Source organism: Nanorana parkeri, unplaced genomic scaffold (genome assembly GCF_000935625.1).
Source record: "Nanorana parkeri isolate BGI_ZX_2015 unplaced genomic scaffold, ASM93562v1 scaffold763, whole genome shotgun sequence".
In the NCBI taxonomy this organism is placed as follows: domain Eukaryota; kingdom Metazoa; phylum Chordata; class Amphibia; order Anura; family Dicroglossidae; genus Nanorana; species Nanorana parkeri.
Window position 1 is genome coordinate 385,100 of NW_017307031.1, and position 26,580 is coordinate 411,679.

Sequence of the window (26,580 nt, forward strand, 5' to 3'; positions counted from 1 at the left end):
GCCTCCCCGCACGCCCACCTGCCTGGCTCCATACACGGCATTACAGCTGAGAGTGGCCGCAGCTCCCTCCCTCCCGCACGCCCATCCGCACGCACGAGCGGACAGCTGCAGCCAGGTACACATAAGACATCCCCCGAAAATAAGACCTAGTGTCTTTTTTTGTGAAAAAAAAAATATAAGACACTGTCTTATTTTCGGGGAAACACGGTAGGTGTCAGCCCTGCCCAGATCTCTGTTGTTAAACTCACAAGCCCCCTATGTGATGGCATATTAGTGGTGACAGGTGCTCTTTAAGGTGACACCGGGGGTCTATGTCACCTTTGCAGCCCAGGGAAGCTGATCAAGCACAGATCGTACTTCATCAGCTTCTCCAGCCTGGAAATGACAGCTCAGAAGCCGGAAGTGATGCAATCAGCGTCGCTTCCATTTTCACTCAGCGGGGACGAGATCAGCTAATGGACGTTTGCTGGTCTCTGTCCCTGCTACCCACAGACACCCACCATGCTGATCCCTGCAGGAGGGACAGTGGATCCCAACAAGCAAGGTGGGTGGTTTTGGGCAGGGACGGCATTCTTTAAAAAGGGGGGAATTGCCCTCTTAGACAGTTGTCACTACAGCAGGTGTCCCCATTGGAAGGCTTCCCCTCTCTTTGGGGTCTGGTATCTAATTCCCCTCGCTTTCTGTAGGCTTCCTGTTGCAGGGTGTGTGTGGTTCTCAATGCGATGCAGGTAAATCGTGGCTGGTGGGAGGGGCCACCAGAGTGCTGTACATAGTTTCCTGAAAACATTGCAGCACCCTCCCTCAGTACTGCTCTCAAGAGCCCTCAGCCCTGATGTGAGCAGTGGGCCGGCTCTTTGGGAGTGGTTATGCAAATCAGATAAAAGACTGAAGGGGAGGACGGAGGTCAGATAGAAGACTGAAGGCTTTAACTCCGTAAAGTTTCCACAACTCTTGGCGCCCGGCCGGCCCCCGTCCCGCGTCGTGGTAACATAACGCGCAGTCAGTGTTCCAGGACTTTGGGCTTCATGTGGTTTTGTGTCGTCGGAGGGACGTTCTGCCAACTTCAGGTCAGCAAACAGCGAGAGGCGGTGCCAGGGCTCGGGGGAGGGGGGGGATTGTGGGTAATGAAAACACACAGGCAAGGAACGTGTTTCTAGAGCCGGCCCGATGGGGGGAAACGGGGCCCCTTTGTAGCACAGGGACGTTCTGTTCGCTAGGCGCGAGGGGCGACAGCCGGGGGCAGGGAGGTGTCCGGGCCCGCCGGCCAAAACTTGACATGCCCCCCTACGGGCTGAGTGCGGGGCGCTGCGAGAACGCCAAAACCCATCAGAGCCAATACAAGCAAGTCACAGCGAGTACCCAGCGTATGCTACTGCTTAAAGAGGACCTGTCATCAACATTACAAGTCTCCATGAATAAATCCATACCACAGCACAATATACATTTCAGAGATCATGTGATCAGTCTGCTGCAAGCAGGAGGAAGCATTTCCTCAGTCTCCCCTCCCCCAGTGATCAGACTGAACCATTGCATTACTACAAAGTTACAATGTTGCAGTCTGATCACTGGGGGAGGGGAGACTGAGGAAATGCTTCCTCCTGCTTGCAGCAGACTGATCACTAGCTCTGAGATTAACCCCTAACATTACCCCCAGCTCTGAGATTAACCCCTAACATTACCTCTAGCTCTGATATTACCCCCTAACATTACCTCTAGCTCTGAGATTAACCCCTAACATTACCCCTAGCTCTGATATTACCCCCTAACATTACCCCCAGCTCTGAGATTAACCCTAACATTACCCCCAGCTCTGAGATTAACCCTAACATTGCCCCTAGCTCCGAGATTAACCCTAACATTACCCCCAGCCCTGAGATTAACCCTAACATTGCCCCCAGCTCTGAGATTAACCCTAACATTACCCCCAGCTCTGAGATTAACCCCTAACATTACCCCTAGCTCTGAGATTAACCCTAACATTACCCCCAGCTCTGAGATTAACCCTAACATTACCGTTGCACTAACATTGACCCAAATTTGAACCCCAACATTGACAGCAAGATTAACCCTTACACTAACCCTTACGCAAATATTAACCCTAGACTAACACTAACCCTATCCCTGGCCCTTATTTATCAAGGTGATTGGTGATCATGTGATCAGTTAGCTTTTTTTTAATAGGAAAGTCTTGCGATTTTTTTTTTTTCACCCAACTCCGTCCACATGATGAAATTTGGGGGCTCATTAGCTGAGATTTGGGTCCTCCGAATCCCTCCGCCGATCCCTATTATCGGGACGTTACCGACTCCTAATGAATGATTACCATTTCCTGTCTGTCCTGTGATGCCGGAAAGAGGCGGAGAGCTGCTGATTACCCCAACCCGGCGCGGGGAGGTGAAGCAGACAGACACAGCCGATCCTATAAATAGGGGGCCCCCGCCCGGGGCCAGGCTGATGTTCCGTTCAGCTATTTCCTGGAGCAGCCGGAACATCTGACGGGCGGAAGTGCCAAAATATTATCATCCGCACACGGCCGGGGCAGCCGGAGACAAGGAAAAAAAAATCTGAATACCAAATCTTTGCTCGCTCAGATCCCGCCCCCTTAATCGTAGGAACTTAACTAGGACCGCCCCCACTCCTGCAGACTGACACCCGCCCATCAAGGCATACTGATATTTGCATAACTCCTCCCAAGAGCCGGCCCACTGCTTGCATCAGGGCTCTTGAGAAGGGTACTGAGGCCGGGTGCTGTGATGTTTTCAGGAATATGTACAGCCCCAGGCTGGCCCCTCCCACCAGCCATGACCGGTCTGCATTGTATAGATAAGCACAGCGGGTCTAGAAAAAGATATGAAATGAAAAAGTTATGATCATGTTGATGGGGGAGGGGGGGTTCAGAGTAAGCTGGAGAGGAGACGGTACAACTGTGCAAGACTGAAGCTTTAACACTGGATAACATTGATACTATGAGCACGCCACGTGCTCGCCCCCGCTCTGTAGTATGTGCTCATCGCATCATGTTCCGTGTTCAGCAGGGGCCCCCGGGGCTCTCTGCGTGTGGACAGATCATAGCGAGATGTATAATAAATTCTCGATTGCAGTCAGAGAGATATAATTACAGGCCAGCGAGGGGGTTCGGTATGCCGGCAATGTCTGACTGCTCATCTTTTCTCAATTAAACACACACACACACTCGTATCAGGATCATAGTGTGTGTCATGGTGGCAGCCAGCCACAGCTGACGGCCAACTGTGCGTCCTGAGCATCCGGCGTCCGTATGTGTCAGCAGGGAAAAGAGGCAGACGGAAGCTTTCGCTGCTGGAGACCATCCAAATGGGGAAAAACACCCGTCCAAAGTCAGAGGGAATTCACTGTTAGGCCTCATTCACAGGATAAAAGGCCGTCACCTACAGCTCCGTGCTGCGTGCGCGGCCGTATCGGGCAGCTCCGGGGAAGGACAGGTGCTGCGTGTTATTGGTACGCAGCCCCCGTCCTTCTCTATGGGAGGACGTGGCCGTACGCTCACCCGCCCTGCACATCCGTGCAGGATGGATCCTGCCTGCGTCCGAGCCGGGACACCCCCACCCCTACGGACGGATCTGCATTTGAGGTGAGTGTAGGGGGGGCGTAAGGCCGCGTAGTCCCATAGAGAAGGACGGGGGCTGCGTACTAATCACACACAGCACCTGTCCTTCCCCGGAGCTGCCCGATACGGCCGTGCACGCAGCACAGAGCTGTACCTGCCGGCCTTTTCTAGTGTGAATGAGGGCTTAGACAAGGTGACCCCATTGGAAGATATTCCCTCTATTCCTGCTCCGGTGACAACTGTAATATCAGTGCTATTAGTGAGAAGTTCGGCTATTCACTTCAGGCTTGTACGGCTGATTCCAGCTGTATGTGGCTTCGGGTATGTGGCTTCCCCAAGTGCAGAAGGAGTTCGACTCAGCCGATCCAACATCTGGATCGGCTAAGCCGAACCTCCGGCATTCAGCTCGGCTGTTCTGCTCGGTACATCTGTGGTAGCGAGCAGAATAGAAAAACAGTTAAAAAAGTAGTAAAAAATAAGTGATTTTTTTTTAAATTATTATTCTGACGGCAGCCAACGGCTCTGATGTCAGAAGAAAACAAAAAACAGAGCAGAGAAAAGGTTTACTCTGCTCGATTGAGCAGGATTTAACCTTTCTGGGCGAAAGTGTTTCTCTCCCGGGCGGCCGTGAGCCGCTATCTACCGTGTTTCCTCGAAAATAAGACACTGTCTTATATTTTGTTTGGCTCACAAAAACACACTAGGTCTTATTTTCGGGGTAGGCCTTATTTACAAAAAATGTACAACAAGCCACACTTATTCATGTACAACAGTCTACATGTATTCATATACACAAATATGGTGATCAGGGCAATCAGGGGTGCCGTACCTTTCCAAGAACAATTTGGTAACCAATCGTTGGCCAGAATGAGCGAAGCGCACTTTCACTATCGATTCCTCACAGGCGGAGTGCATGTGGTATCACTCCGCCTGTGACAGGAGCCGGCGCTATAGAGGAGGCATCGGCTTATGCGGCTCTGCTCCCTGCGCTGCCGCCTCGCTTCCTCTAGCGCCGGCTTCCTTGGCACCGCTGATTCTCTCATGCCTCTCCCGCGGCTCTTCAAGTTCCCCCTTATGCCACCACTGGCCCTGGGAATGGTCACAACTAGGTCTTATTTTCGGGGTAGGTCTTATATTTTAGCAATTCCCAAAAATAGTACTTGGTCTTATTTTTGGGGTAGGTCGTACTTTAGGGGAAACAGGGTAATAGCGGGAGAGTCCCGGAGCGCCTGGCTATCTGGAGATCGGTGTCCCTGGTTACGGCTATCTGGAGATCGGTGTCCCTGGTTACCTGGTAACCAGGGACGCTGATCTGTCTGTGCGAGTGGCCGGAGCCAGCCGTGAGATGATGGTTGGCTCCGCCCAGCAGTCAGCAGCAGGCTGTCGTTCGGCCAGCTTCGGCTTTCAGCGCGGCTCAGTCAAGCCGAGGCATATGCCTTCGGCTCGGCCGAGCCGCTCGGCCGACTTCAGGAGCTGTACGGGTTATAGTGAATAGCCCGTGCAGCAGCCCTTCGGTTCTACTGAACCGAAGGGGTCCTGGGGCCGAAGCTAGCCGAAGGATCGACCGAAGCTACGGCTAGATCCTTCATAGTTACATAGTATTTGGGGTTGAATAAAGACATACGTCCATCAAGTCCAACCCGTATAGGTCCACGCATCATCTCCTTCGGCAGCTTAGTGAATAGACCCCTGAGATCGTTTTGGCTTTAGATGTGGTTTATTGTAGAACGGTCGGGGGGGGCAGTGTCCTCTACATATCGTAGAATGTATAACCATTGCGGCTCTTGATGAATACATTCAAATAAAGAAAAAAAAGTTCACTCTGATTTCAGCTTTAAGAGGCCATGCTGGGGCTTGTAGTTCATGAAGGGCTCCTGAGCGGCAGGTCCTCGCTGCAGACTTTTGGCTGCGCGAGGAGACAGAGCGCCATGAGTCAGAGTCTTGTCATCACAATCGCTGTATGGGAATATTCCCAGGATGGTCATTCACCCCGTGACTCCTGGAAGGATATTGTGTCTGTTTAATGGACGGGGACGTCCCAGAGCAGAAAGCAGGAAAATATTTTCCTCATATGAGCTGGAGACGAGCCAAAGGTACGACTCCGCCGGCACTCTCCTCCGCAGCCGGGTTGGAGATCAGCGGAACACGTTCTACTGTACATACATGAGGAGCTGTGTTCTCATAACGTCCTATGTCATGGCCTAAATCTATACCTGTGACATCACCACTGTATAATACAACTTATATCTGGAGAGCGGTGATGTCAGCAAGGCACAACAAGGCACGGCTGGAGAACTAGGACTGTCTCCATGTACCCCATGAAACTATTTCTTTCCAGTCTGGTAAATATGAAAAACTGCGTACTGATATGATGCATTCTTGTTTCTGGCCAGCGGTGGAGCTTTATGGTCATTTTCACGATTTCCAGCTGCCAATCATCCCTTTTGTTCACAGAGCTCAGTAACTCAGGCTGAAATGTACACATAGAAGTAAATAAGCTACAGTATTGGCTCCTCCCCCTCCATCCTCTTTCACCTGTGCAGCTCCATCCGAGGTTTCAGTCAGAGACAGTGTGTCTTAAAGCAGATAACGACTGGTTAGGGTTGCCACCTTTTCTTCCAGTGAAATGCGAACACTCTAGCGACGCACGGCAATTTTAAATAGCGACTCTAGCGAGTCACAGCTTATTCTAATGTAAATAGCGCCACCCACTAATATGTAAATATCACAATAGAGACTATTTTCAGTGGGGGGGGGGGGCCAGTAGACCCTATGTTAATTTTGGTTGCCCCTGTCTGCCTGACATCTTGTGTCCGGGTTTCAGCTGCCATGAAACCCGGACACAGCATTCAAAACACGGACTGTACGGGTGAATCCCGGAAAGGTGGCAACCCTACTGATGTATTCAGGGCCGGATTTCCCATAAGGCCAACTAAGGCCCTGCCTTGGGGCAGCAGGCAGTAGAGGGGCAGCAGGCAGTAGAGGGGCAGCAGGGGTGTGGAATTCCTATCTCCTGATGCCCTGGACATGCAGCTCCGGGCACGTATTTGTTTTCTACAGTCAGCCCTGCTTTGGGCAAAATGCCGCAGAGATCACTTGTATGCAGCCTGCAGGTTTGCCAAGAGCGCCCACCGTAAAAATAAAAACATCCTATCCTGAAGCGGTTATACCAGGAACATGGCTGTATCATTTTAAACAGCCGGCAATTGCTGTTTAGATACGAGCAATCCGACGGCTGTAGAGGGTCTCTTGTACAGTGGGGTGCTGTGTGCCCCCCTCCGCTGCCGCCGGCGGCTTCCCCAGTCTCCGCTGTCCCCTGTGCTGGCCAGGACCAGCATAGCGTAGCGGGTCTCCCCGCAACGATCGGAGACAGATCAGCATTCTTCCAGCCACTGATCTCGCCTTCTTTGGGGTCCCTAGGTGACATTAAGGGGTCTGAATGCATCCATAAAGAGGACCTGTCACATTATATTTGCTATTACATAGGAGGCTTCTTATCCCACTATGTGATAGCAATAAAGTTGAATGTAAAAGGAAAAAAAAATGTAATAGAAAATGAAAAAAAAAAATATTTTTAAAGGTCCCCCACCCCCCACGTGCACGCAAACACGCATTGGCTGCGCCTACGTGCAAAAACTGAAATTGCGCTACACATGTTACATACTGTATGTGTGTGTGTGTGTATATGTATATATATATATATATATACATACAAAAATAGATGCACATAAAAAATAATAATAAGTTAAAAAAATAATATATATATATATACACACACATGTAAACTAAAATAAATATGGAAATAAAATGTACATGTTGAAATACAAAAATGAAAAATAATGTATAAATTTCAAAAATAAATAAAATTGAAAAGAAAATGGCCCCCCTAAGCAGTAATAATTTGTGTAAGGTGTGGCTAGGGGCGGAGCTCTTGCACAGTAGCTGAGACCGCATTGTAGTCGGAAGCTGTATAGGAAGACGTTGTTGAGTATGTAGACCTGGGTGTTCTCTCTCCCGATCTCCTATGCACATCCGAATTCTGGAGCCTGCGGTGGGCAGGGCGCGAGAGATCACACCACACCTCTGGAGCTTTGATGCTGTGGTCACTCTCCCCCCGACCCCACTTGTGGTCAGGGAGTCAGTCTCTGGCGGTTAGGCGGGTCATATGTGAAAACCACCATCCAGCCGTTCTCCGGCCTCTTGTGCAATCTCTGAATCACCCGGAGCTTTTATTACACTTTAGATTGAACCAGGGAATTAAAAGGAGTGCTGTGACTTTTGTAGCTGAGCGGGGAAGCAGGAATGTGCGGTCGGTGGACGCAGGGAAGACATCCAGAGGGGGAGAAGGTCACTTTGTATGTCTAATTATATCGCCCTCATTCAGGAATATTCTCAGTGACTGCAGAGCTACTAACTGTCCCCGATTTCCAGGAAAAGCAGCGCCGTCCACGAGATTTGTCCCTGAATGTTCAATAGGAGAGGCCCATAAGATTGGGATATTGGAGGGTGTTGCAGCTCTAGGTACCTGTTATGTTATACCCACACCTTTTTTTTTTATGATAGGGTCTCTTGAAAATGAAACGCATAGTATCCTTGAGCACAAACTCTCTTCCACATGAGCTTTGTACACCTAGAATCTATCAGCCCACCATTATGGAGATTCAAACCTTTTTGCGTACAAAAGAAATTGATGGTCAAAGCGCTGTGAAAATTGTTGGCGCTATATAAATCCTGTATAATAATAATAATAATAATAATAATGGTTGCCTTACTGTGCCCATTTTTACAATGCCTGCAGAACCAGAGTCTCTGCATTCACTATAACCACCTAAGCAATCCCAGTGTTGTAATAGGCAATGCATGATGGGTTATGTAGAGTTCAGAAATGGAGATTGCACCAAATAGACTCAAAGCACACTGGGAATCCAGGAAGTTGGTGGAAGTTTTGGCAGATGGAAGGCTTTGATTGCATTATCCAGGGCCGTCTTAAATATTAATTGAGTCCCAGGCAAGATTTTGCTAAAGGGCCCCCACAACCCCCTCACCACCATCACCTGCCCCTCCCCACTTCCCGACCCAGGCCACCATATCTACCTACATCACTACTACCCCCAAAAGAGACTAGAAAATAATATATATACAGTATATAAAAATAAAAGGTTCAATGTAATAATGCAATGGACTCGGGACTCTGCAACGCAATGGACTCGGGACTCTGCAACGCAATGGACTCGGGACTCTGTAATCTATTAAACAGGACTCTGCAAAACAATACACTCAACAGGACAACCAGCATCCCCCGCCCCCCAAGCCGGGCTCCCCTTTGCATTCCCAGCAACATCCTCCTCCTCTGCCGGCCAGACGCTCCGCTCTCTGGAGCTGCAGACAACAGGCAGAGAAGAGCACAGCTCTGGCCACTCCCAGCACTTACCAGCAACTTAATTGTCCGCTGTTCCGCCCGCTCGGCTGCTCTTCTCTATCACCTGCCAATTACCGCCCCCCTCAGGCTAGGTTAGCACCGGTCCTGGCTTTGAACATGCCGGCAGTCCCTCAGCCCAGTCTGCCCCTACGACCAGCGGTGTCGCTGCTCCTGCCTGCCGCTCCAGACGAAAGGGACAGCTGCTCTGGGCCCCTGTAACCTTTGGGGCCCAGGGCAGCTGCCCCTTTTGCCCTGCGGTAAAGACGGCCCTGGCATTATCGAAAAACAATGCTGATGTTATTACAGGAGAGGATATGCTGGGACATTGGAACTGAAGTGCATGTTGTGAATGGGTAGAAGCAGCTTCATCCTGGAAGAGTCTTGGAGCATTTGAGCAAAAACAAATCTTCGTGATTCGCTATGGTGCTCGCAGCTTTCACTCGGTTGTACTCGCACGAGAAATTTCTGAGAACAAATCTTTGGTTGCATTGGATAATCTGACTTCATATAGACAGGAAATGCGATTTATAGGGTACTCTGTATGCTAATGGTGTTCAGAATGGCCCCTTGTCTGCCATTTTGCAAGGACGTGAAGATTTAGAGTGCATCCTTAAATTCTATTTCATGACAGAACGGCTTTTATGTTACGCCAATATTTTAAGAATAGCGTTCTCCTTTAAGAATGTGTGGTTTTTTTTACAGGGTGAATGAGGGCACCCCCGAGGTCTGTGTGCAGGATCCGGCCCTTCCCAACATGTGCTCCGTCAGACACTCCAGGCTGTGGACCTCCTACCGGATGAACATCACGGAGATCAATCCGCTGGGCTTCAATTTCCGTATTCTGGAGTTCAACGTCCAGTCCATTGGTGAGCACCAATAATCGTCTAGTATACACCATGCATTCAGGGTACGGTGGATTGCTTCTTGAAACAGCTTTTAAAACATGAAGACACAAAGAGAAAATTATATATATCAAGCTGAACTAAAGATAAAAAGGTGCTGGAGAAAAGTCACAAACTTGTGTCAACACAAGCCAAGACCTCCTATGAGAATAGCAATGGAATGAGCCCATGATGGTGGCTTTTTGGTGAGGGAGGTACTGCATCCTGGGAGAGATGGGCTACAGAGTTGTTAAGCATTAGCATCAGAGGTAAGGTGGGTGGCTAGTTACACTGTATGGCCAAAAGTATGTTTACACCCCTCCAAATGAATGAGTTTAGGGTCACCAAGCCAGCTCCATAAAGACATGGCTTGACCAGTTTGGTGTGGACGAACATGCGTGGCCTGCAGAGTCCTGACCTCAACCCTAATGAACATCTATGGTATGAATTGGAATGCTGATTGTGAGCCAGGTGTTCTCATCCAACCTCAGTACCTGACCTCACCAATGCTCATTAGGCTAAGTAGGCCCACATTTCCACAGACACACTCCTTCTTAAGGTGCCCACACACCTTGCGATAATCGTACGATAATCGCTGGAAATCTCGCGATCGTACGATTATCGCAAGGTGTGTGGAAGGCGTGCGACCTCTGCTACTGTAAGGTCGCACGACTTTTATCTTAGGAACATGTTCGAAAACCCGCCGAGAATCGTACGATTGTCGGCGGGTGTGTGGCATGTTCGTAAGCACACCGGCCCGTTCAGCATTGCGGTCATCGGAAGCCCGCCCCTCAGCGGGGCGGGCTTGCGATCATCGCAAGTACGGTCTAGTCTTTGAAATGTCAAGTGTCACAGAGGACAAGTTTAATGACTTGCTTGAAATGACAGATGAGATCCATTTTAATATATAAAAAACAAACAGAGAGAATAGTGCTAACCTCTAGAGCAGTGGTTCTCAACCTGTGTAACTTCAGGACCCACATTTTGTCCTTGGTCATTAAGTCGCGACCCAAATCGCACTGCAATGGACCGCACGGCATTGCAGTACCGCGCGTTCCGGTGCGGACAATCAGACTGTGGGTGGGAGGTGTGTTTGGGGTACCATTTCAAATAAATGGCAACGCAACACACCTCCCACACCAGAATGCGTAGTAGGTGTGATTGCAGAGTACAGTGCGTTACTCCGGTCCAGGCACCTCTACAGGACACATGAGTAAGCTGTAAGCAAAGCATGTATGGATGGAGCTCCCTTGCGGCCATAGCCCCATCCTATCCCACCTCTAGCTGACACTCGGCACCGGGCAGCATATTCTGAATGGCTTCTTGGTGCGAGAACTGACAGTGCTGTACTAGAGGGAGGATGGGGAGCCTCTCGCCTAGAAAAGTGGAAGGCATGCAGCGACCCACTGAAAACAGGGTCGCGACCCACTTTTGTGTCACGACCCACCAGTTGAGAACCACGGCTCTAGAGCCATACATTTATCCTGACTTCTAGGATGGACTGAAGCATAAAAGATTATTGCAATATGATTTAGAATTATTAGAACTGTGCTGGATATAAAATATGACCTGTTTGTTAGAAAATAATAATACAATGTCCAGCTGTACCTTAGAGTCCTGAACTTGCTTACACTTCATTGCTCGTATTTTCTGTCTAAAGTTTACTTTAAACTGGCAATTCCACAAACAGCTAACATCCATGCCCAATAGCACTTAGGCTGCTTGCAGTTAAGCTGCTTTATATAGACTCATTTTTTTTAAAGTCCTCAGCCATCATTGCTGATCAGTGATTTAATTTAAAAGACAACTCCACTGTGTACAGATGCCAGTTGTTGGTAAAGGTAAATTAAATGTCTTCTCTGCAGGTCAAAGATGTACCACTAACACCTTCAGGATCTATCAAGCTTAGGTTGCTTCAACGTGGGTTTTGTGATTTTCAAGACGACATTTATAAGTATCACATATTATAGACAGCGTGAACCACAGTCCCCACAGCCCATTCTTGGTATCAAAAACCAGTGGCGTAACAATCACCATAGCGACCCAGGCGGCCGCTATGGGGCCGAGGCACGGCGGGGCCCGGCCAGGACATCTCCCTGATGCCATGCGGGCCGCCTGGGTCGCTATGGCATCTTGCTCGGAAGACAAGAAGGGATATGAATTTTACATTTGAGAATCACAAAAACAGAGCAACATGCCGGATTCCACTGCCACCCAAGAACACTCGAGAGTTAATCCACTTGATTACAAATATTGCATTAGAAACACAGTTTCCACCTCTGCAATATGTGTGCACAATATCTCCTATGTGGTCTCTCTTGATACATCTGTCATGTAAAGTAATGAATATAATGCTGAATGTGATATTGATCCTTATATAGCTGATCCAGTGTTAGATCGACGTCAGCCCTCAGAGACCCTGTAAGAGACATTGTGAACATACACTATATCACCAAAAGCACTGGGACACCCCTCCTTCATTGGATTCAGGTGTTCCGTGAAATTTCCTGGCTACTAAATATTCCACGGTCATCTGTTACTGGTATTATAACAAAGTGGGAGCAACTGGGAACAACAGCAACTCAGCGGTAGGCCACGTAAAAATAACAGAGTGGGGTCAGCGCATAGTGCGCAGAGGTCCCCAACTTTTTGCAGAGTCAATAGCTAAGATCGTACGTTTTTTAAATGACCTTACAACCATCGCACAATGAAAGTCGTGCAATGGTTGTAAGGTGTGTGTCCAGCATTAGAAGAGCGAAGGGTTTTGCACCTGCAAAGGAGGGCCAACTGCATATTAAAGGTCATGGTTTTAGAATGGGATGTCCAACAAGCTCATATAAGTGTGATGGTCGGCTATCTACAAACCTTTAAACCATATATTGTCATTAGTATTTGGGTTGGAGTTTGGGTCAGCTGGGCTGCAAAGTCACTAAACTGTCCTACAGGAGGATATAGTTGCTGAACCATCACGGCCATCATCTCTGAGTTTCCTTCTAGAATTGCTAATGCTTTACATGAAATAGTCTCTGTAATGAGATTAGTAGTTCCTCACATGAGACTGTTTTCCATCTAGGGGAGCGCTGGGCTGGAAGGCATTTGCCCCCCTAGGCCAGTACTAATAACATAACATAGCTTGAGCTGATGGCCCTAAATTGAGATACTCTACCATTCAGACATCCGGAATCTGGAATCAGCAGTCAGTGATACATGGTTGGTATTATATAGCTATGTGCTCCCTGTTCATACTTTCACAGCATCTGGCAGAGGGAAGTCTTCCGGCGTCGACTTCCTTTGTGGCTCTGAGATATCATGTGCCCAAATGTGGAGAGCCACAAAGGAAGCTGATGATAAAGGATGGGAGACGGTGTGTCACGATACACCATGTCCAATAGGTGGCCCTTTGATTGGCCATGGTGGAAGGTTGGTGCCACCAGTCAATGAGGCATCATGGCAAACTGGGCATGGTACACTTTTTCACCCCACAGAAACGTGTCCCTACCTTGAAAGGGTTGTGTTTGCCCCCCCAGGCCAAAGGTTCCAAGTCATCTTTTGCCATCCCCTGACAACATCACTTTCTACCCTTCTGGAGGTTCTATCATGTACTTGGTGATAGACCAACAGATGAGGAGGCTTCTCTTGCTTCTCGCATCCTACACCCCCTGGAGGTGGGAACAGAGTGTGAGAGGATGACGAGTAGCACTGGTGGGATCAAGCACTTGTGCAGGAAATGACCAGGAGTGGATAAGCTGAATCAGGATAAGGGCAGCCATCAGAAATTTTGGGGCCCCTTACACGGCTTTAGGCTGGGCGCTGGACGCAGGGCTTAGTGACGCGTTGGACGCAGGGCTTAGTGACGCGCTGGACATAGGGCTTAGTGACGTGCTGGTCACAGGACCCACCTGAGAGTGACCCTGCGGAGCCCACCATAGATGCTGCACAGCCCGTCTGGGACTGTCTATGGTGGGCTCTGAAGGGGTCTCAGGTGGGCTGGTCAGGGCTGCATCCCTCTTTTCCTTCCTTCCTTCCTAGCTCCTCTTACCTGCACACATGGCCTCGTCTGCCGCCAGACTGGCCAGAAGTGACGTCACGTGACTGACGTGACGCCACTTCCGGCCAGTCCGACATCAGACGAGCAGCGTCGCTGATGGGGCCCCAGCTTGTCTCTAAGCCGCTGGAGCGGCAATGCTGGGGCCATGTGGTGCTAGGGCCAGGCCTCCACCCTCCTCGCCCTTTACCGTTGGCCGATAGTCATGTAAGGGACCCGGGCGGGCCCCCCAGGCCCCTTACATGAGTATCGGCCGTACCCCCCCTGATGGCTGCCCTGATCAGGATACAGAAGCATAGTCAGGGATAGCCAAGGATTGGAACCAACCGGGCAGCGAAGTTACAGTATCAGCAGGCAACAAGCAAGTCCAGGAAACAGGCCGAGGTCAGGCAGCAAGGAGAGTCCCAACGATCCGGGTCAAGAATATAATTGCAGCTAATCCAACAGAGCAACAGGCACAGGAACACAGCTGAAAGACCATCAGCACAGTGACAAGGGCAGGCCCGTTTAAATGGACCAACTCATCAAGGTAGAAGCGTCACTTCCCGTGCGTCGGATGTTTGCGTGCCTTTGCCCATACTTCCGATCGTGCACGCATGCGCACAATAGCTGTTCTAAACATGGGTTTGCGCACATGCGCGGCCATCGTCTTTACCTTATAGGTTCTGTATTCTCCGTTTGTCAGATCATTAGCCTGTTTGGAAACCTACGACCCAGCTCTCTTCCTGTACGCAGTCTGTCTGCAGATCATTTCATTTTCCTTCCCTCAGCCTTTCATCCCTTCAATCTACACTTAGGTATTACACATTCTGTGATGAGGGCCCCATCTGGGGACCCGGTGGTGGAGATGAGATTGGAGAGGCGGGGGTGTGAGTCAGTGGTTTCTTGTGAGCATTGCATGGAGGTGCCCCGTCGCACTGACAGCACAATGACCGCATTGTCCAGGCATTCTCTCCCTCTCTCCCGGGTTACAGGGCTCACTCCGTTGTATTACTGGAAACCTTCCATCATTTCATACAAGCCGCCTGAAATGTTCCTCTCCCCTCTGCCAGCAACAGAATCCTGCAGTACATTTTCAGGGGAGGAGGAAAGCTTCTACTCTTATTTGGGGGATTGATAATTATTCTACCCAGAAACTTGTACTAAAGTAGCTAAAAGTCTCCCTCATCCTTATAACACCCCTTACTCCTGGTCCATGAAGAGTCTGAAGACAAAGCCTTCATCTGAAGGGTCACTTTTCCCAAAATGGATATTTCAGTGTTTGGTGGATGCCGGAGAGTCAAACCACTTGATGGCCTCATATAGCCCCTCAGGGACCCTATTGGTGAGTTTCTGGGTTGGCACATTTGCTGTGTCCATTATGAGGGGTCCTCACTCTTCCTAAATTTTAATTTTGTTTTACATTGTGGAGAATCCAAATGGACAAAATAAAAAATGACATATATGATGTAATAATCGCTGAGCCAACATCTTATACCAAGAAGTACATGCTGACTTTGGATGATGCCCGAGGGCCGGTTCACACCACAAAGTCTGCATTCCAGAGGGTTCGGCCTCCGGAACCCAAGCTGGCCGGCTTCTTCTTGCGTTCAGGGGCGGGAGGAGGCGTGACGGTGCATTGAAGTCAATGGCACCACAGCCACGCCCCACCGGCCCGCACTGCGATCGGCTGCACCCGAACGCGTGGCACATTAGTGCCTGCGTTCCGGTCCAGTGCGATCTGCAAAATGCTGCAAGCACTATTTTTTCAGATCGCACTGGGCCGGAACGCAGGCACTAATGTGCCGCACGTTAGGGTGTGGGCGATCGCACTGCAGGCAAGGGGCGTGGCTGCCGTGCCACTGACTTGCACCGTCACGCCACCCTCCCGCCCCTGAACGCAGGGAGTCGGCCAGCTTGCATTCCAGAGGCCAAATGCTCTGGAACACAAACTTTGTGGTGTGAACCGGCCACAAACAAAGAAGGCTCCAGGCTTCCGGAGAGGAAATCAGATTGTCAGGTGGAATATTGTGATTTGAGCAACTTTAACAAAGGCCAAATTGTGATGTTTAGGCGACTGGGTCAGAGCAACTCTAAAACTGCAGCTCTTGTGGGATGTTCCCGATCTGCTGTGGCCAGGACCTACCAAGGGTGGTCCACAGAAGGAAAACGGGTGGACCAACGACATGAGGATAGGCAGCCAAGGCTCATTGATGCACATGGGGAGCGAAGGCTGGCCCGTGTAGTCTGATCCATTAGAAAAGCTACTGTAGATTCCACAGCATACCTTCAGAGGTCTAGTGGAGTCCATGTCTCAAAGGGTCAGGGCTGTTTTGGTGGCAACAGGGGGACCTACTCTATCTTAGGCAGGTGATCATAATGTTATGGCTGATCGGTGGATATCTGATGCTAGATTTGCTTTACAGGAACTGGAGGTCTGCATAGGTAGGGATCCTGGACAAATGGTCATCTCGCTTGGTGGTTTGTTTAACATTTTTTATTGTACAAGAACATCAGATTGGGGAAAAAGTCTACCCTCTTTGTGAGGATGTGGTGACATTCTTAACCCTATAACAATCCAAATATAGGCTTTGTAGTGAACCCCGGCTTCATTCTTCTATATACTGTCATTAAATCCCTGAAGAAGAGGAAGGCCCTTTCCCCCGATATACGTTGGCTGTATCTGATGTTCTTGTTCAATGAATTTTAACTGAACCTCCAAGAAAAATGACCATTTACACTAGGCCCCCCTGACCTCATATCTAACATTTGATCATCTGATGAGTGATTCTTTTATGGTGACCAGAGAGCAGTGGAGTCACAAGGGGGGTGCGGGGTGTGCGGCCCACACCCAGGTGACACCATTGGAGGGGTGACACCAAAATGACTCACAGTCATTTTGGTGTCACCCCCCTCTGAAAAGTCGGGCGCCCGGTCATGGACCGAACGCCCAACAGTATCAGGAGAGAGGAGGGGACCCGGCGGCATACCTTATCCAGCCGGGTGACTGTCCCCTCCTCTCTCTGCCGGCGTCCATCACCAAGGTGGCCGCCGGCAGGTATCAGATTACTGCCGTGGGTGCGCGATGACGTCACGCGCATGCGCAGTGACGTCTCGGCGGGGTGACACTCGGTTACCGCTCCGGGTGTCACCCAGCCTCGGGACGCCCCTGCCAGAGAGGCAGTAGCCTCTAAAGGTCTACCTGCTCCAAGGAGAACACCCTTTTGTAATTAAACTAGAACCAATCTCATTCCTACTGCTCCAGCGCTACTGCCTATGTACCAGACATGCATACTTAGGACCAGCTACATGGGGTGGAGAGACCATTTTATTATAATGGGGAATTAAGGGGTTCTTTGGAGGGCTGGAGAACTTTCTAATGAATGGAATCCACAGTCATAATAAGGTCATAGTTCATAGTAAGAATAGACCGAGCCTCCGAGCAGATCCACCTTTCGCTTTCTTGTCCTCTGGACCGGAACTGCTGCAGTTTTATTTCCATTATAAGTAATTAGATGATTGTATCACTTCAGTCACTTTATACTCTTTGCATTCCAGTCAAACCAGATCCCCCAGAGAAGATATCGGTGGAGCCAATCCCATTTGCACCGCAGCGGCTGCTAGTCACCTGGGCGTACCCCACCACGTGGCCCCAGGAGCCACATTTCCAGCTGAGATTCCGAATCCAGTACCGGCCGGTGCTCCACATGGTGTGGTCCGTGGTGAGTGGCCTGTGCTCTGTGTGCGTGTGTGTTGCAGCTTGGTGTTTCTAGTACTTTAACCCTTGGCTCTGTTTGGTGCTGCGGGCCCCAGGTGGAGACGGCCAATTTGTCGGACATCATCACGGACGCATTTGGTGGGGTGGAGCATATTCTGCAAGTGAGTGCCAGAGACTTTTTGGATGCGGGAAACTGGAGCGAGTGGAGCGCCGAGGCCCGAGCCACACCATGGACCAGTAAAGAGCATTCAGGTACGTGCACGGAAAAACAACACAAAAAAACCAACTCGCCATTGGGTCGATTCTGATCACTTCCTGTCTCAGTGGCCAGAGAGGAAGTGAAAGGAAAACATTTCAACAGGGACATAGACTAGTCATAGACTTTTGTCTTTTTATGCTTTGAGTCACATTCTGGTACCCAAAGGGAGCCTTGCTCTAAATGAGTGGCCTCATCGTTGAACGATTGAACCAACAAGTTTTGATATTTCTTTTTAGAATTTACAATAAAAAAATGAATTTTAAGGGTCTGTTTCACCCTGTGAATATTCATGAACATATGCTCTGTGCCAAAACAAACATTCTTTAGTTATTTTCTTTACAAGTGCAATTAATTTTTTTTTTTTTTATGTAATGTCACATTATGGCCACTAGATGGTGCTAATGGAGCATAGGAAATAGGTATTAATTTTCTACCATCTAGTGGCCATATTGAGTTATAACATAAAAAAACATTCAAAAATTATTTTCCTTGTACAGCTAAAGAATGTTCGTTTTAACATACATCCGTAGAGATCGAACATTCACAGATATTTGCAGGGTGAAGGCCCCCTTAGGTAGTTTATAAATAGACTAGGGCTGGTAATGATTAACATTTTCGTGTTCGATTAATCGAAATTGTGATTAATCGATTGATTTCGATTAATTCTAACGCACATACAGATCCAACTACATTGGCCTATACACATACACCACAGCAATGAAGTAATACAATGAACTAGGATCACACTAATCCAGCACGTTATTAATCTCACGTGCCAGACCCCTTAGTCTTCTTTGGCTTGTTTTGGATAGAGTGGTGAAGGCTTAGACAGACAGTCAAATTGTTTATTGAGAAAGTCTTTAAAAAAAAGTCTGAAATGTAACCAGGGCACCAGACCATTAGTCAACAGGTCCAAAAGGAACTTTGTGATTAAGAACATCCAATGGGTTTCCCTTTTCCCTGGATAACAATGCTCCCCCTTTATCAGGTGTGATGTTGGGGCGCTCACATAGCATTCGCACAGCGGGTTTTCCAAAACACAAGTCTTTTTATTTGCTCTTGCAGGGCAGCAGAAAAAGGTCAACACAAATATTTGCTTATCTTCAGCACAAATGACAAAAACAAAAGATGTCTGACCGACTTGTTGTATAAAGTCCCAGACCTGGGGAATCCCTTCCCAGGAATGTTAGTCCTGCAACACAGCAGCACAGCAACACAGCAGCTCTCTCACCTTTACACACAACTACCGCTGATGACTTCCTCCTCAACTCCCACACTCCTCTCTGGGAGTTACCGACCTTTTAAACCCCTTCCTTGGGCAGGAAGGTTAACCCTGCGGCTGTCCTTAGAGGGGCCACAACCCAAATAGGGGTGATACATATCGCCCATCCAGGACCCAGCCTTGCCGTCCTCTACACAGGGCTTGAATAAAGTGTGGATTTGCTGTTGATGGACTCATGGAACTGTAGGTGACATATGCTTATATTAACTTAATACTCTAAATAAATAACCACAAAAAACACAATTTTATTTGAATTGGCATTAATTGGCCGCGGCATTTTATTGGATTAAATAATTAGATCAATCTCTAATAACCAATTAAAATCAATCAACCAGTAAAATGTTAAAAATCAACCATATTGCCCAGTTTTTGAAACTCGAGCAATATATCACTCAAGGGAATAGTCCCCCTCATCTGAGGTGACAAACAACATAAAATACCGCGACGAGGGGGGGAGGGTGGCAGGGAGCTTGAAAAACCGGATTCCAACTGATGATTTCTTCCTAGAAGCCCTCCTTATATAGGGTGGCTGTGGAAACTTCCAGAAATCCTTGTGGCGATGTTTTCCCGCCAAAATAAAGATTTTTCCCGCCGAAAAAATTACAGTTACATTTTCTTAAAGAGGCAGTAACTGAAATATAGAACACTGGGAAAAATACACACAAAACAAACACAACTAATAGTCCCCACATTCCCATGAAAATGGGCCTCTAATGGATGCCATTTTTACAGTAACTGAATTTGGTGTCTTTCAAGCAGCATGACGCTTCGTCCTTTAGGGGCTCCCTGATCTATCTGAGCAGCTTTACCAGAGCTAGTGAGCACCACAGAATGAACCAACATCCCATAGTACTGGTAGCGTGAGACCCAGCTCCTCTTACACACAGCTTCCAGTTTCTTTTTGAGGTCTGCTTTGACCTTGGGGAGATGTCCCACAACTTCCTCAAGTGATGGAAAACCTCTTCAGCTAGGGCACTTTCTTCTGTATAATGAGGGAGGGTGAGGACTGCCTTCGGGTTATAAGAACAGTCCATGCCTATCTGTCCCAGTGACCACCTCTCCCCTTGTCCTGTGGTCACAAGGAAGGACACCCCTGGAGATGTTGGTAAATTGGACATTTAACTGTAATTCTTTCCCAGTGGCTCATTGTGTGTTATTTTTGCTCGTTTCACAGTGCCAGTCCCTGAGACCAGCAATGAAACCACTATAGAAGAACCTGATCCTGAAATTAGGGAGCCATTTGGTAAGTTCTCGGTCACAGTATCACGTGACGCACCATGGACAATGATTGTTAACATCAATATGGAGTATGGGGGGGACCGGGTTAAAGATGTTGGATGAGTTTGTATTGAACCGAATGGTTTGGTTGGTTCCGACCTGAATAACCGAGTGAGAAGAGTCAACCCTTGGCTTCTTGTATCTGCTGAGCATTCCAGCTGAGAGATCCCCAATCCCCCCCATAATAATACAAAGAATTACAGGTTCCCTTCACCCAAAGTGGGGTGCTGAGACTGCTCCTACTTCCTATGTGTCCTTTATACACCAACATGGAGATTTCCCTGACATAACTCCCTGTTTGTGTCTACATGGCAGTTCTGTGTATTCCATCCTCTCCTGTTATATTCTACATGATGCAAAATAAATATAAAATCCAGCAGGGATGATAAGAACCCCTCATAATGGGCACAGCAGGTGTACAGACCCGGGAACTCAGCACAGGGATGGGGGGAGCCCCTCATAATGGGCACAGCAGGTGTACAGACCCGGGAACTCGGCACAGGGATGGTGGGAGCCCCTCATAATGGGCACAGCAGGTGTTCTGACCCAGGAACTAAGCAAAGGGATGGTGGGGCCCTCATAATGGGCACAGCAGGTGTACAGACCCTGGAACTCAGCACAGGGATGGGGGGAGCTCCTCATAATGGGCACAGCAGGTGTACAGGCCCGGGAACTCAGCACAGGGATGGGGGGGACCCCTCATAATGGGCACAGCAGGTGTACAGACCCGGGAACTCAGCACAGGGATGGTGGGAGCCCCTCATAATGGGCACAGCAGGTGTACTGACCCAGGAACTAAGCAAAGGGATGGTGGGGCCCCTCATAATGGGCACAGCAGGTGTACAGACCCTGGAACTCAGCACAGGGATGGGGGGAGCTCCTCATAATGGGCACAGCAGGTGTACAGACCCGGCAACTCAGCACAGGCTCCGTTGATGTAATAATGTAAGTTGAAGGCTGTATTCGATATCCTAACACATGTCCACAATTGGCTTCTTGAAGCAGAACTTTGCTGCCCTCCAGACCACAGTGACCCCGCAGAGAAAGTGGCAGTACTCATCTCACTGGGAGTCTTAGTTATATTCTACATGATGCAAAATAAATATAAAATCCAGCAGGGATGATAAGAACCCCTCATAATGGGCACAGCAGGTGTACAGACCCGGGAACTCAGCACAGGGATGGGGGGAGCCCCTCATAATGGGCACAGCAGGTGTACAGACCCGGGAACTCGGCACAGGGATGGTGGGAGCCCCTCATAATGGGCACAGCAGGTGTTCTGACCCAGGAACTAAGCAAAGGGATGGTGGGGCCCTCATAATGGGCACAGCAGGTGTACAGACCCTGGAACTCAGCACAGGGATGGGGGGAGCTCCTCATAATGGGCACAGCAGGTGTACAGGCCCGGGAACTCAGCACAGGGATGGGGGGGACCCCTCATAATGGGCACAGCAGGTGTACAGACCCGGGAACTCAGCACAGGGATGGTGGGAGCCCCTCATAATGGGCACAGCAGGTGTACTGACCCAGGAACTAAGCAAAGGGATGGTGGGGCCCCTCATAATGGGCACAGCAGGTGTACAGACCCTGGAACTCAGCACAGGGATGGGGGGAGCTCCTCATAATGGGCACAGCAGGTGTACAGACCCGGCAACTCAGCACAGGCTCCGTTGATGTAATAATGTAAGTTGAAGGCTGTATTCGATATCCTAACACATGTCCACAATTGGCTTCTTGAAGCAGAACTTTGCTGCCCTCCAGACCACAGTGACCCCGCAGAGAAAGTGGCAGTACTCATCTCACTGGGAGTCTTCGCATTCGTGGTGCTGGCCCTTTTCCTGATCGCTGGAGCCTTCATCTGGTAAGTGTCATTGCGGCATGTCAATATAATACCACACCCATATGTTTCACTTCCTGGGTGGAGATCACCCATCATCTAGTCCTTTCTTCTCCAGCCCGACTGTCCCTAGCCCCGCCCCTTTCATTCATTGGATTTCAGTTCTTTCAATCATGGAGGCTCAGCATCACATGTGGTCATTACCTAGGGGTGGTCTGCATGCAAATGATGCCTGCCTAGGAAGTCCTCCTCCTCCAGACTGACACCCACCCATCAACGCATTTTGATATTTGCATAACTCCTCCCAAGAACCAGCCCACTGCTTGCATCAAGGCTGAGGACCCTTGAGAGGAGTACTGGGTCAGGGTGCCATTATGTTTTCCAGAAGCTATGTACAGCCCCTGTTCGCTTCTCCCACCAGCCATGATCTGCCTGGAGGGGGGGGGGATATAAGGCAAATTAGGCTTTAAGTGTGTTCTAGGCATGTTGTGCGTGAAGTAAGGACGATTCTAGTGTTGCGCGGGATGCACACATGACGCCTCCTTTTATCTTACAGGATGAGAGTGAGCCGGACAGTGAAGTACGGTGGGATGAAAGCAGACTTCCTCACAGCCATTCATATGAAAGCCCTCCCAAGTAAGTGTCACCAGAGGCCGGGGTCACCCAGCTCTGCCGTTATTCAAGCTCCTTTTCACCAAACCTGTACCAATTATCCCATAATGAAGGGGACAGATCACAAGTGCCAAGCACAATATGTACAGACAGGGCCGGATTTACTCTCTCTGTTGCCCCAATGCTAGGTTGCTCTATGGACCCTCCTGTATACAGGCTCCATACAAGTGATCTCCGTGACATCCCCCAGAAAACAAGCGGCGGCTTCCCCGCTGTACATTTCGCTCTGCTTGCCCAAAGCCGGGCTAAATGTAGAAAAGAACTACCCGCCCGGCCCCCTGAACTGCATGTCCCGGGCATTGGGAGATAGGAATTCCACACCCCTGCTGCCCCTCTACTCCCTGCTGCCCCTCTACTCCCTGCTGCCCCGAGGCCGGGCCTTGGTTGGCCTTGTGGGAAATCCGGCCCTGTGTACAGAGACGGGGCAGACGGTGGCAGATTGTTTTTTGTTCCAACCTATTCTGAAGAACTCTGTGTGATGGGACCGATCCTTCCCTCTTCTTATTTAAATTTTTTAAATATATAATGATTGTTGGATTAATTTGGGAGAGGCTGACCCCCTGCTGGCCACAACCTGCAAATCACCCGACTGCAACAACTTGCCTCAAAAGCCTCCCACTTGGCACTAATTTGGACAGATTTCTACCCATGGCATGGCCCATCTCAATATCTACAGAACAGAAAAATGTCTCAGTACCTGTGATTGGCGCTGCTGCGCTGTCAGCTTCCTGGCGGGCTCGGCACGTGGAGCTGCGAACACGCCCGAGCCCATCACTAATGGTGATAAGGGCCAGCGGTGAAGTTTCATCAAATCTTTGCCGTGTTTTTTTTTTCTCTATCAGTTTACTATGTGTTATTTATTTTTTTTAGTTTACGGCACCTTATATTTATATTTTAATCCCCTCTTCTCCCCTCAGAAACACAGATTTTGTAGTTACAAAGAGAAAAGGAAGACGGCTTTCCCCGGGAGGAAGAGAAAAGCATCTGCGGAACATTATGACTCTTATCATACACACAATAGAGAGATGAGATAAACTTGGCTGCGTTGCCATTCCCTTTGCTGTCCTCCAGGGGGCAGGCAAGCACCTTCCACCAGTTGGAACCTGGAGGACGATTTCTCTCCCGGATGGATCCACTGACAAGTCCCTCGTCACGGCAGCTCGCAAGGATGAACCCTCAGAGACGACGTCAGAAAACACTAACCCAACAGACCTGGCGGACTAAACTCTAGTAGTGACTGATAGCAAACCTTCAGGAGCCAGGCGGATAATGTGACTAACTTTTTGGAAGCTCTCGTTCTCGGCTTCTGAATTCTGCGTAACTTTTTTCAATCTTTGAACTTAACTGGACTGCCCGATCCCCCCCGCCAGCTGTCGGCTGTAGTCCAGTTTAACCGATCAGTGCTGCTACCACATAGACTTTTTTTCTTCACGGTGAACTCTTATCTGTTCCGTAGTCACTCAGCTGTTGTGCTTATAATACAGAGATGATATATGTGGCTGGAAAACGGGGGAACTACCGGCCTTGCGGAGTCCATCGGTCAAATGGAGTCTTCATCGGCCTGGAAACAGTTAATTGTGCTAGCCAAAACACTGTCCACCGCTCCCATGCCCTATAAACTGGGTCGCCCACTTAGCTAGGTCGCATGGCAGGGGTTTGTCCTCACCCCCAAACTGGTGGCATTCTGTAATATAAGTGAAGCTTTATTGTTCCATACCTGCAAATGTATAAGTCCAGTTTTGGGCGAAACACATCGAAGGAGGAGGTCCTTGGTGGGGCCTTGTCCAGAACAATATAGCTTCGCTGATGGAGAATTTTACAGCTACTTTATATCGGATTTCCAAATTTGAAGAGATAATTTGGCTCTGAATTCTAGACCAGAGTCGACATAATCAGAGGGGGGGGGGGGGCAATGCCTCCCCACAATGAATTATGTTCCCCTACTTCATGGCCACCCGTATCTCATAGATTGAGTCTGTCCACAGAAAGCATTCAGAACCCATGCCTTTGGGCCAAGTTCTTTAATTACTCCGTACGTTGACGGGTCTACCTTGGGGGAACGGTTTAAATAAACAGAGATCACAGTGCATGCGCCCATTTAGTTCTATGGTCAATGGGGAATTTAAGGTAGCACACCTCATACCCCTCACCCCACAGAGTAGCAGCTGGCATTGGTTTGAGTTCTCAAAAACAAATAAAAAATGTACAGAGTATGAGATATTTCTGGAGCACCAGAACCCTGTTGGCTCCATTGTCTCTTAAAGGTCTAGAGGGCTGCAGAAGACTATGGCATTAAAGGGAACGTCCACGTTCAATGAGAGCCTTGAGGCTCCCTGGAAATTGTGGTGTTGGTACAACGACAAGCTGGTTTATAAGGGGCATTCTGGAGAAGGTTAGAGAGCCTTGTGATGTCGCGTATCAGGGACATATCCAACGTACGAGTAAACCAAGGTGACCCTCACTGGCCGCCCTCCTCCGAGACATGTCGCTGTAACAACGTATCTTCCTTAGTTCTAATGGCTCATTAAATAAATGAAATGAGGGCAGCCAGGGCCGGATTTACTCCCTCTGCGGCCCCACTGCCAGGTTCCTCAATGTGCCCCCCTGTATGCAGGTTGCATATAAGTGATCTCAGGGACATCACTTGTACAAAACAAGTGGTGGCTTCCCCGCTGAACATTTAGCCCTGCTCGCTTAAAGCAGGGCTTAATGTGGAAAACAACTACCCGCCCGGTGCCCAGAACTGCATGTCCCGGGCGTCGGGAGATAGGAATTTCACACCCATGCTGCCCCTCTAGTCCCTGCTGCCCCGAGGTCAGTCCTCGGTTGGCCTGGTGGGAAATCCGGCCTTGAGGGAAGCTTGGAATATTTTTAATTAGCTTAAAAAGTAAGAGGGTCTTCCAGCACCATGGAGGGGCCTCTGCCTCCTGCAGACTTGGAGAGAACAGTTGGACCCCCATTATTCTGTTGCCTGAGTCCTTGGAGGACTGAAATCCAATTGCAAAATTCAACAATTTGCCTTAGAAATATTTCCAGGTCAGGCTGCTATACCAGATCTTACCAGTAGATGATGCTAGGGGTGATTATTTTTTTTACATTGCAAGATTCTGACCTGAAACCGGTTGGATTCCCTCTGTTCTTCTTGGAAACCCGTCATTCATAACCCCATAATCTCTACACAACGGGGGCACTTATAAAACTGCAGCATAAAGTATTTAAAAACATGGATTATTGTTAAAAAAAATCATGAAAAACTTTTGAAAACTAATACAAATCCAAGAAATTACCGCGTATTCAGCCCAATTTACACTGTTTGCACTTTTCTTGTCTTTTACAGTTGCCTTTTACCGGCTCCAATGGGTCCAGGCCTCCGGCACGGAGACAGACTGTACAAGGGGGCTGGTTAAGCTATAGGTTCATAAGGGAACTCAGTTAACAAGCTGTGTGTCAGCTGGGCATTATTCTAGGACTGTGTTCAACACTACGCAGGGTGACGTCTTCAACCAATGTGAATGCAGCAATTTACAGTGACCCTCCAACCAGCAGTTTCAAGCTAATTCTCACTTCTCTGTATCAGCCCGCCTACCTGTACACGTGCGATGGGAAGGTGGCTCCACCTGTCGA

At 49.1% G+C, this 26,580-nt stretch overlaps 1 protein-coding gene across 1 annotated transcript in view; it reads left to right on the forward strand.

The window, feature by feature from the left end:
- IL11RA (interleukin 11 receptor subunit alpha) overlaps positions 1–24,237 on the forward strand; it is a 49,253-nt gene extending 25,016 nt beyond the window's left edge. Inside the window, exons 9-16 of the mRNA XM_018564581.1 lie at positions 9,708–9,871; positions 17,469–17,632; positions 17,724–17,880; positions 20,344–20,412; positions 21,453–21,517; positions 22,142–22,308; positions 22,841–22,920; positions 23,874–24,237. Of these exons, the coding sequence (XP_018420083.1) occupies positions 9,708–9,871; positions 17,469–17,632; positions 17,724–17,880; positions 20,344–20,412; positions 21,453–21,517; positions 22,142–22,308; positions 22,841–22,920; positions 23,874–23,890 (883 nt within the window). The 3' untranslated portion in view covers positions 23,891–24,237. The remainder of the gene's footprint in view (positions 1–9,707; positions 9,872–17,468; positions 17,633–17,723; positions 17,881–20,343; positions 20,413–21,452; positions 21,518–22,141; positions 22,309–22,840; positions 22,921–23,873) is intronic.
- Positions 24,238–26,580: the final 2,343 nt, after the last annotated feature.